This window comes from Felis catus, chromosome B1, assembly GCF_018350175.1.
Source record: "Felis catus isolate Fca126 chromosome B1, F.catus_Fca126_mat1.0, whole genome shotgun sequence".
NCBI classification, from domain to species: domain Eukaryota; kingdom Metazoa; phylum Chordata; class Mammalia; order Carnivora; family Felidae; genus Felis; species Felis catus.
The window spans coordinates 79,470,967-79,483,019 of record NC_058371.1 but is presented as its reverse complement, the minus strand read 5'-3'; the positions used below and the strand labels follow the sequence as shown (position 1 = coordinate 79,483,019).

General features: G+C 43.6%; 1 protein-coding gene across 3 annotated transcripts in view; it reads left to right on the top strand.

Annotated features, from left to right (window-relative positions):
• Window positions 1–11,671: 11,671 nt before the first annotated feature.
• ARHGAP10 (Rho GTPase activating protein 10) overlaps window positions 11,672–12,053 on the top strand; it is a 323,575-nt gene continuing 323,193 nt past the window's right edge. For 2 of the 3 annotated variants that reach the window (XM_045055782.1, XM_006930835.4), the window contains exon 1: window positions 11,672–12,021. In XM_045055782.1, the coding sequence (XP_044911717.1) occupies window positions 11,868–12,021 (154 nt within the window). In that variant the 5' untranslated portion in view covers window positions 11,672–11,867. The remainder of the gene's footprint in view (window positions 12,022–12,053) is intronic. The other variant, XM_003984958.5, reaches the window with a different exon arrangement.

Below are 12,053 nucleotides of genomic sequence, written 5' to 3'. Positions count from 1 at the left end.
GACACATACATTCCTTCCTTGTTATCTGAAAGAGAGAAGAACTGGGTATGTGGTCTCTACATCTTCGTCTGTACCCTCCCTGATACAAAATTGGCTTCATTTAACTATTTGCATTTTTTTCCTATTAGTGAAGCCCACACGTTAACGTTTTACTTTATGTAATGCCACAAGAAATCCTGGAATAAGTGAAAACAATTCATTTAGAAGAATAGTAATTTGATCTAAGTGACAAGTCACATATCACAGAGTAATATATAAACACTGCTGTGGCTGACATGTTAAATTGCCATCTTTGGGCCCAGTTTTCTTCATAAATTCTAAATAAAAAAATTGAGTTTATTTATTTTGAGAGAGAGAGAGACAGTATGAATGGGGGAGGGGTAGAGACAGAGGGTGAGAGGGAAAGAGAGCATCTCAAGCAGGCTCTGCACTGTCAGCACAGACCCTGATGCCAGGCTTGAACCATGAAACTGTGAGATCATGACCTGAGCCGAAACCAAGAGTCAGATGCTTCACAGACTGAGCCACCCAGGTGCCCCAACAAATTATAACTTTTGAAGTACATGCTGAACTTTTTAGTAGCACTGGGCCCTCTGGTTTTCACGTGGTTAGGCATGTCATTGTGGACGCACCATGGAGGATGATAAATATTGACCAACACTTGACAAGTTCATTAGCAACTTTTTTAAGAAATGGGAAATCAGTACTTGATTTCTCATTAAACATGCATTCTTTCTTTCAGCTCATTCTTGCCAAAAGTTATCTTTTGTACAAAAAAAAAAAAAAGTTACCAATCAGTAAAGTACTTACATAGTCATACATTTGTACAGCACAATAAAGGACAAATGACTGTAGGTGTGGAGTTTGGATTACTCTATGTTCGATAGTAGCTCTACTCACCCTCATTTTCTTTTATACCTTACACTCAACCTGTAAGTGTTTATGCTTCATGTTGACTCCAATAGCCAGACAACTTCACTCATCTTGCAGGTTACTGCATGGGCCATTCTACTGACACATCAAATAGCCAGCAAGAGTAGCAGTGTAAAACCACTTCTCCTATGGCCACTGGAAGGAGTAACTGTCCCCACCTGATCATATTCCTGGGGGGTTTCATTGTACCCACAGGTGCCCTTTATGTGGTTCTTGAAAGTGTGTTGGTTACACTGCTTCTGGAAAGGTCAGTAAAAGAGAGGTACATTATCCTTTTCTCTTTTTTTTTTTTTAATTTTTTTTTCAACGTTTATTTATTTTGGGGACAGAGAGACAGAGCATGAATGGGGGAGGGGCAGAGAGAGGGAGATACAGACTCAGAAGCAGGCTCCAGGCTCTGAGCCGTCAGCACAGAGCCTGACGCGGGGCTCGAACTCATGGACTGCGAGATCGTGACCTGGCTGAAGTCGGACGCTTAACCGACTACGCCACCCAGGCGCCCCGAGAGGTACGTTATCCTTAGTCACCTTTCAGGTTTTCTAGTTGTCAAAGTAAGAACTCTGTTCACTGCTTATGTGTCTCATGTACTACTAGATGAGACCATGGCTGGAGACTAACATACAGGGTAGAGGTCCAGGAATCCATCTTGGCTTAGTTTTTTTAAAAATCTTTTCAATGCAATTATTTATAGTAAAACTCCATTTAAAAATGGCACATCTGGGGCAGTGGGGTGGCTCGGTAAGTTGAGCATCTGACTCTTGATTTCAGCTCAGGTCATGATCTCACAGTTGTGAGATGGAGTGCCGCATGGAGCTTTACATGGAGCCTGCTTGAGATTCTCTCTCTCCCTCTCCCTCTGCCCCTCCCCTGCTCACATGCATTCTCTCTCTCTCTCTCTCTCTCTCTCTCTCTCTCTCTCTCTCCCTTTCTCTTTCTTGCTTTCTCTCAAGAAAAAAAGTAAAAAAAAAAAATACACATTCAGGGGAAAATTGTAAAAGGGAGGGGATTCCAAAGGTGTAAAGCAGGCCAGTTACAGTCAAAGGGGGATATAATAGTCAGGGTTCCACAGAGGAACGGAACCAACAGAATATGTACAAAATATGTACAGATATAGATGAGATTTATTGTAGAAATTGGCTTGTGTGGTTATGGGGACTGAGAAGTCCCCCAGTCTGTCATCTACAAGCTGGTGAATCAGGAAAACTGGTGGTGTGTAATTCAGTCTGAGAACCAGGGTGAGGGCTGTTGGTATAAGCCCTGGAGTTTGAAGCCCCAAGAATCAGAAGCCCCAGTGGCTGATGTCCAACACCTGAGGGCAGGAAAAGATGGATGTCTCAATTGAAGAAGAGAGACAGGGAATTTGCCCCTCCTTTGCCTTTTTGTTGTAATTGGGCTCTCCATGAATTGGATTGGATGATGCCTGCTCATGTTGGTGAGGGTAGATCTATTCACTCAGTCTACTGAATCAAATACTAATCTCTTCCAACACCCTCACGAACACATCCTGAAATAATGTTTAACCAGCTTTCTGGGCATCCCTTAGCCCAGTCAAGTTGGCACATAAAACCATCAGAGAGGACTTAAGGTCATGTGACTTAGAGCTAAGTGATCAAAGTTGATAACCTAATGGCTTGTTTGTCCAGTGTGTGCCATGGGCTGCTAGATTTTCTCTCAGAACATAAAGGAGGACGGTGTTACTGTTTTTTGTTTTATCTTCACCAAATAACTAATTCCAAATATGCCCCACAATTTCCATGAAGGTCCACTGCCAATTATCCAGTTCTAGATAGGCCAATCTAGTAGGCACTGGGTCTAGTATTATTTAATCAGTCTAGGTATTAATTAATCTTTGAGTGCAAGGGGAAAAACCCTGATTCTGGCAACTTAAGCAAAAAGGCATTTCATTTGAAGTATGTGGGATGCTAAAGGAAACCTGAAAACCAGCCTTGGAATGAGTAGCTGGGTAGACTGCCAGGCAGCAGGTCTCTTGACAGTCGTGGCTGGAACAGATGAACTTTGTTTTTTCTGTCAGTTTTTTACTATGCTTCAAAGTCCTGGGAAAAAGAGTCTGGTTGGCTGAGCTTAGGGCATGTACCATGCCCTTGGCAATGGCAGGCTTAAGAGGAAGGATTAGCAGGAGGCTCCAGGGATCTCTTTGGATTCCCTAGTATGAGCTAGGCCCATGAATTTTACCAAGACTATGTGCTATGTGGGAAAATAATTACTCAGGTGAAAGTCAGGGTGCTTTTGGCAAGTGAGAATAAAGGCTCAGAATCCAAAGATCCCAGTATCTACCACTACAGCAAAAAAAGTGATCATATTAAAAAAAAAAAGTTTATTTGAGGGAGAAAAAGAGTGAGGGAGAAAAAGAGAGAGACAGAGTGCAAGTGGGGGAAGGGTAAAGAGAGAGGGAGACAGAGAATCCCAAGCAGGCTCTGCACCATCAGCACAGAGCCAGATGTGGGACTTGAACCCACAAACTGTGAGATCATGACCTGAGCCAAAATCAAGAGCTGGGTGCGTTAACCAACTGAGCCACCTAGGCATCCCCAAGAGTGATTATTTTAATGGCGTCAAAGCCTGAGTACTTATGAATATGTTGAGTTGGTATGTGCTGATTTATTTTACTATTTTCCAATTGTTAGATTGCTTCCTTTTTTGCCCTTCTTTCCTCCCTGCAATAAATAGCCCTAAGCATATACATTAAAATATGTACATATATTTATAAATATATAATTAATAATTATATATATATATTTAGGGCAAATTATTAGGTCTGGAAATATTGGGTCAAAAGATAACAGTGAGTATTTAAACTTTTTTCATTTTCTATTTTACTGAAGTGCCAATGAACTCTGAGGGTATGCCTCTAATCATTCTAGATTGGCTTTCCAGTGCCTTCTAGATTGGCCTATCTAGAACTGGATAATTGCCCGTTTGAAGGTCACCCTGTGGAAACCTCTCTCTGGGTCATATCAGGGGCATTTGTAGTGCTGGGAAAAGCATACTATTTAGAGCTCTCCTCTTTCCTTCTGACATTTTTTATGTATATTGCTATCTGGATAAAATGAAGTGCAAGGTCTCTGCTTTGGTCAATTGATTCACATACTACAGAAAAGAGGGCAGCATTTACCTTAGGGATCTGTGGGCAGTGGGGAGTGCCTACTGATATAAGTTAGCATACATAATATGATATACCTAGCCCCCTCTTCTCCATGCGAAGTCTCTCCAAACCTGGGGGCAGGAAAAGGAGTCATTTCACTATGACAGGGTGCTCCACTTGACCCACATCTTCATGAGCCAGGTTCTTCTAACTCCAAACTTGAGAAGAGTCCTAGATTTCTTCAGAGGATTTTCATTTAAATGTGAGAAAATTGGAAAATCCCGCCTTCCTTCCCTGTCACACCCATTCCCCATTTCCCTACCCCAGTTCACTGGGAATGTCTGCTTCTTAGCCAGGCTGCCAGGCTGGCTGGATTAAGCAGCAATGTGCTTTGTGTTATCATTGTCCCTCTGTCGCTTATTCCCCATGGCTGGAGTACACCAGACTGTAGATGCCTCGAGATTAGGAACTGTCTCACCTTGGCATTCCTTGCAGAAGTTTCCACAGTGCCTTGCTCTTTCCAGGTACTCAGTATTTGCTGAATAACATTAGGTAAGTGGAATAGTTCTAGTATTTTCTTGGGGTCCCAATTTCTTCCAAGTTATGTCTCAAAGTTCTGGAAAAGGTGAGCATCCTCTAAAAACAATCAGGAAAGCCTGGAGGGGTTCTAAACCCATGTTCAATGTTCTGGGGGAAAGAAGCTAAGCCTGGTGCAGATGCAGATGGATGGGCACTCGCTCCCTCTTCAAGGACTGTATCCCTTCCCATAGTGCTCCAGCCACATGGCCTTTTTCAGTTTCTTGAACTAGCTCTTTGACAAAGCTTTCACTGGGCATGTTTTTTCCCACTTTAGATCATATCCATGTTACCTGAATCCATTGAACTCCTCATCCTTCAGATCTGGGCTCAGTTGTTAATTCCTCACTGACATCTCAGAAAAGGCCATATTCCTACTACGTATAGTATCATGTACAGTTCTTTCCTAGCACTTATCAGTGATTTCATTTAATATTTATATTGTAATTATTCGATATATTCTTTCTCTCTGACTGGAGACTATTAATTCATAAAGGCACAAAGTGTTCACTTGCACAGAAGTGCTTGTTTTGTTCACTACTGTCTTCCTAGTTCTAGGGTCCTCCCTGGTATATAGTGAGTTCTTCATAAACATTGGAGGCATGAGTAATAGTTTCTCCACAGCACATACATGTACCCACTGCACTCCTGGAAGACACAGAGTGTATTAGAGCTTCCCATAGAAACAGAACCAACCAATGGGATGTATAAAAACATATGTTTACTGTGTATAAATAGATGTATTATTTTTATTGTGGTAAATACATATAACATAAAAGCTACCATTTTAGCCATTTTAAGCATACAGTTTAGCAGGATTAAGTATAATTACATTGTTGTTCAACCATCACCATTATATTTTATAGATTACTAGTTGACAAACCTGTTGTGTAGCATCCTCGAATCTTAGTGGCTCAACCCACCTTGAGCTCAAAGCGTCTCTATATACACTCCCAAGAAGTCCTATGATCTGGCATTTGCGAGCTGAAGAACCAGAAAGCCAGTGGTGTAAGTCCCAGTCCGAGTCTGAAGGGGAGAGGCCCAGGAGCACCAATGTCTGACAGTAGGAGAAGACGGACATCCCAACTCAGAGAGAGAGAGAGAGAGAGAGAGAGAGAGAGAGAGAGAGAGAATTCACCTCCCTCTGCCTTTTTCATTCCAGCCCCTGATGGACTAGATGCTGGCCACCTGCGTTGGTCACCCTCGGCACAAAGAGTGGCTCCACTTGGGTGACCCAAGCTATTTGGCACTACCCCCACCTCTGCCTCAATGACCAGTTGAGGGAAAGCCTCCAGGTTTAACTGAGATAGGGCATGGCAGTCCTCTAAGCAGGCTTGATGCTCAGATTGAAGTAGTTGTGATAGGGGGGCATCTTTCCAGTGTAGAAAGTGGCATTGTTTTTAGGTAAATCTGGAAACGGTGAAGCCATTTGATTCTCACAAAGGAAACTTCCAAAGGGCTGAAGTCAATACTCAGCTGGGGCAGAGCTGAGAAAATCACAGACAAATGAGCTGGAGTGGTGATAAATCTACAGAAGCCTGTCCCCGCTCTTCAGGGAGGATTTTAGTGATATGGTCCAATAATTTCTTGTTTATACTATTTTGGCACCTCCCCCCTTACTTGTGAGAGAAAACAGCCTGATACAGTTTGGAAGACACCCAAGGATTTATCTTATATTTCCTCTCATTATATCATTTATGTTTCGCCATAGCAATAATTTATGTACCTCACAGCCTGCAGCAGAGACTGCTAGGTTCCTGCTCAAAATCTATTGTCCTTTTTCTCTTTGTAAGAAAATACAGTTTCTTTCAACACGTGTTTTGGAGTGCCTGGTGGCTCAGTTGGTTAAGCCTCCATCTTCGGCTCAGGTAAAAACCTCATGGCTTGTGAGTTCGAGCCCCACATCAGGCTCTCTGCTTTCAGCACAGAGCTCCCTTTGGATACTCCGTCTCCCTCTCTCTCTGCCCCTATCCCACACCTTCAAAAATAAATAAACATTTTTTTAAAAGACCATATTTTTCTCTTGCAGGGAAGTGTGGCCATGTGACTAGGTTCTGGCTAATGATACAAAAAACAAAAATGTCTAAGACCTGCAGGAAGGCTGAAAACAGTACTGACTCAGTTTGGGGGGAGGCACTCTTATCCTTTCCCTTCCTTCACAGAGGGAGCTGTAGGAGCCACCTTGTATTATGAAGTGAAACGGATTGGAACCCAATGCTTCCCTGGGGACCCTGGAATCACGTTAGGCTATTTACTTCTGGACTTCTTTTACATGAGAGAGAAATTCCTTGTGGTCTAAACTACTGTTATTTTGGATTTTCTGTTATAATGTGTCTGGACCTAATTTTAACTGACTCACCCTGAAACATATCCAAAGAATAGAGTAGAACCCTTATTTGAACTTTATAGGTGGCAACTTTGTTACTCATCAGGGAAAGACAACATGGTATGTAGAGGAACCTACATAAAGGGAAGGTTTCATCTGTTTTAAACTCTATTTTATCTAGACTAGAACCTGACCAATTTGCATTGTTTCAAATCCTTATCTAATCCAGGCACTGAGCAAAGCCTAAAAATGCTTACCTGACACACAGAGTTGAATGTCTCCTAGGCACCTAGAGCTTAATGAGTCTGAAGCTGAAATTGATCTCGCCCATCCCAGTCAACACATCAACTTCTTATCCCCTGTTTTCCTTTCAGTGAAATGTTCAGTAAAGTTCATCTCCACCCATCTAACCTATCATGACAGGAGCCTGGGGGTCACCTTTGACACTCTCCTTATTTCTGCACTGTTAATTAGAGGGTGAAGCTATGCCATTTCTTGCCCGGATAACTCCAAAAGCCTTCCCTCTGGACTCCACACAGGAGCTATAGAGAAAACACAAACCAGATCACATTATCATTATGCTGAAAACTCTTCAAGGGCTCCCAATAGCATTATGGTACAATCCAAAATCCTCATATGGCCTATGAGGCTCTGTGTGGTGTGGCCCCTGCCTATCCTCCACCACCTGTGTTGGCCTGAGCCAGTGTCTCTCAACGACTATGCTTCAGCTGCCTAACCTCTTTTAGTCTCTTGAATGTACAACTCTTTCTCATTCCAGAGGTTAGCAGAGGCTGGTTCTCTGCCTGGACTACTCTGTTCTCAAAGCCCCCTGTTTAATGGTTAACTCCTACTGATTCTTCTGGTCACTGATTAAATGACCAGAAGTCATTGTCTTCCTGACCTTACTCCTGATTTATATCAGGCTCTCAGTTAGAATCTCTCACACATCCTTTACTCTAACTGTATGGCACTTTAATTTTAAATTAGATATATATTTGTGTGTGGTTTTGTGTTTTGTTTTGTTGTGTTGTTGCTGTTGTTTGGTACCATGCCAATTTCCCTCTAGAGAACAAAAGCACAGTGAGGATAGACACTGTTTTGTATTCTGCTGTATCACCAACACCTAGTATGGTTCGTAGTACATATAGAAACTTCACAGATATTTGTGGGAAGAATGAATTGATTAATGAACAAAATTGGGGCCTAGGAACTCTGGAGCATCTGCTTTTGTGATCACTTTCCTTGAATTCTGTCTTACATGGTTTAATGCTATGATTTTAGGAGGACAGGTTTCCCTGCCCCCCCCCCCCCCCCATTTTTCACATACTGGTGGAATGTAATCTTCATCTCTGCCTCCTCCTGACCATCAGCATTCTTGCTTTCAGAGGTGCTTTACAAAAACAAAAATTACTATTAACAAAAATTTTATTACGTTTTCTCAACCAACTTGCACTTGCAGCATCATTGTCTCCATGCCATGGATGGTAAGCCTGAGATTTAGAGATTTTCCTTTGCCAAGCTGGTACAACTACTAAGTAGGGAAGCTGAGTAGGAGCTCCTAAATTTCTTTTTTTTTTTTAATGTTTATTTTTATTTTTGAGGCGGGGGAGGGGCAGAGAGAGAGGGAGACACAGAATCTGAAGCAAGCTCCAGGCTCTGAGCTGTCAGCACAGAGCCTGACGTGGGGTCTGAACTCACAGACCTCGAGATCATGACCTGAGCCAAAGTCGGACACTTGACTAAGCCACCCAGGTGCCCTGGAGCTCCTAAATTTCTTTAGGAGAAATGGTACCATTGTACCATAAGGGTTTCCCTTACTTGGCCATACTTCTCATTCATTCCACAGTTACTGATCATTTCTACCAGGCCAGGTACAAGGTGTAACTGAATAAAACTAATTAGGGCCTTCCGCTCTTGGTGATCATTGGTAGAGCTATTTAGTATTGAATTAAGATTTAAAAAAATTTTTTTAACGTTTATTTATTCCTGAGGGAGAGAGAGAGTGTGTGAGTGGGAGAGGGGCACAGAGAGAGGGAGACACAGGATCTGAAACAGGCTCAAGGCTCTGAGCTGTCTGCACAGAGCCTGGCGTGGGGCTCGAACCCATGAACCATGAGATCATGACCTGACCCGAAGCCGGACACTTAACCAACTGAGCCATCCAGGCGCCCCCTTTTTAAAAAAAAATTTTTTTTAATGTTGAATTAAGATTTATATTCACCTGCTGTTTAAATTGTTTTGGGGAGTGTGTGTATGTGTGTGTATGTGTGTGTGTATGTGTAAAGACACAAGTAACAGTATTTTCATGATGTTGTATAATTGTTTTAAACAATTGAATAATTGTTTTGTTCCAAAATATCTAAATATCTGGCCACATTGAACCAGAGTTTTTGTGGCTGGAAGTAGAAAGTGGTAAGGAAGAAGAGGCACTCCTGGAGCAGCCCCCACCCCACCCTCCTTTTTAAACTTTATAGTTGAGGTATTTCACATACCAAAAAAACTTCACCCATTTAAAGTATACAATTTAATGATTTTTAGTAGAGTTACAGAGTTGTACAATCATTACCAAAATCTAAGTTTAAATTATTTTCATCATCCCCAAAGGAAACCCTTATTCTACCCCCACCCCACCATCCAGCCTCTGGCAATAACTAATCTACTTTCTGTCTCTTATGGATTTCCCTGTTCTGGACATTTCACATGAGTTGAATAATATATATGGCTTTTTGTGACTGGCTTCTTCCACTTAGCATTATGTTTTGAAGGTTCATTGTGTTGTAGCATGCATCAGTCCTTAATCTTTCTCTATTAATATTCCATTAGTAGATTAATATTCCACTGTATGGATACACACATTGTGCTTATCAACCCATTCATCAGTTGATGGACATTAGCGCTGATTCCACTTTTTGGTTATTATGAACAATGCTACTATGAACAAGTATTTATTTGTGCAAACATGCTTTCATTTCTTTTGGGTACATACCTAGGGAGTGCAATTGCTGGCTCACATGTTAAATTTATGTTTAATGCATTGAGGAGTATCAGCAGCCCCTCTTTATGAGGATAGGTTTAGGGTTTTGCCCAGAGGAATTAAAAAAAATATATATTTATTTTTATTTGTTTTGAGAGTGAGAGAGAATGCAAGCCAGGAAGGGGCAGAAAGAGAATCCCAAACAGGCTCCACAGCTCAAACTCACGAACTGTGAGATCATAACCTGAGCTGAAATCAAGATTCGGATGCTTAAGGGAGCCACCCAGGCACCCCATGGCCTAGAGGATTGAGTGCCTGTCAATTTGTCTTGTTTTGCCAGGTCCTCACTGTTTGTTTACATCCCTTTTATTCTTGCCTCTTTCCCCTTCTATTTGCCTCTTTTATTCTCTTCTCTGAAGAATCCAGCCCCCTGCTGATTTTAGTAGGAACTGAAGCTTTCAATGCCTAAACGTTATTTGTAAAACATTTGGAACTCTCTGGAGGATGGACATTAAAGTAATAATGTTTATCTGTTTTTCTGAGGGTTAGCCCCACGCTGGAGGTGCTATTTTGTAACAAAAGAGCTCACTGAGTAGGAGGCTTATTTAACTTCTTCCTGAGGGTTAGGCTCCTACAACATGCTGTCCAAACAGATTCTTAATTACCTAGAGCTGAGTCTGAAAGTTTTAGAGAATCGCTTTGAAGTTTCTTTGTGGATAGCAACATCTTTAGTAAACCTATATATGTAAACATGTGTTGTGAGCTTGTAAAAAATGTGCGCAGAGTTCCTGATGTGTGCCTGGCACATAATAATTGCTTAATAAATTGTAAGTTGCCATTATAAAAAGTTACTGTAATGAACAATTGATTTCTTTTGGAAATACATTTCAGGAACTTAAAATATCTTAACTTTTTGGGAGACACATCCGAGTTCTGCCAGAGAACACAAAATACTTTTCCATGTGTGCTGACACAAATTCTCATTTGATCGTCACCCCCGCACCTCGTGAAACCTGGCATTTGTTTTCGTCGGTTATTTTTAGAACAATAAAGATCATCTCCACCTACCCAAGCAAATTTAATCTGCTGAATACAACAGAGACAACTTTTCAGTGGTTTAGCCACCCCTCTCCCTCCCTCCAAGTGGTTCAGTGTGGATACGCAGCAGGGTGTAATAGCTCTCGGGCCCCAAACTCTTCCTGCTCATGTAAAGCTTTCAATTAAAGCGGAGATTCAGCACGCATTTTACTGCAGATGGGGAACGGGAATAAGGAAAAGCGAGCCCTGCGTGCGAGAAACTTTCACAGCTCAGGGTCGCTCCCAGGATAAGTGAGATCAAGGAGTCCATCGTTTCCCCTAGCAGGCCAGACCTCTGCGTGCAGTCGCTGGCAGAGCGAGGATTATAGACTGCAACTAAGTCTCCCCTTCCTTGCCCAGGTCGAGTTCTCTGCATCCGGGGGCCCGCGGGAAGTCATCCCTAGTGGGGGAGCCGAAAAAAGGGATGGGCACGCGTCCCGGGGGTGGAGGAGAAGCGCGGGACGAAATTCTAGATCGGAGGAGGCTCGGAAGGAAGAGGAGGGGCAACAAGCGCGTGGGGAAGAGAAGGAAGAGGCTGCCGGGGAAAAAGGAAGAGAAGGGAAGGGAGGGAGGAAGAAGGAAGGCGGATAAAGAAGGGGTGAGCGGAGGCGGGCGCCCGGGGCGGGGCGGGGCGGGGCGGCTGGCGCCTCGGGGAGGGTCTGCGGGGCGGGGCGGGGCCGCGGGCGCCCGGGCATCGGCTGGGGCTGCCGGGATTGGGGCGCCGCGGCTCTCGCTCGCTTCGGCCGCCAGGCTCCGCTCCGAGGGACACGTCCGCGCCGCGCTCGCCGCGCGCCTCTCCGGGACTTCCTGGCCGCTGCCCCGAAGCCCGACGCGGGTCTCCGCAGGGCGCTGCGGACGGGTGGCGGACCGCAGCAGTCATGGGGCTGCAGCCCCTGGAGTTCAGCGACTGCTACCTCGACAGCCCGTGGTTCAGGGAGAGGATCCGCGCCCACGAAGCGGAGCTGGAGAGGACCAACAAGTTCATAAAGGAGCTCATCAAGGACGGGAAGAACCTCATCGCAGCGACCAAAAGTAAGCGGCGACCTGGGCGCGGGCGAGCTGCG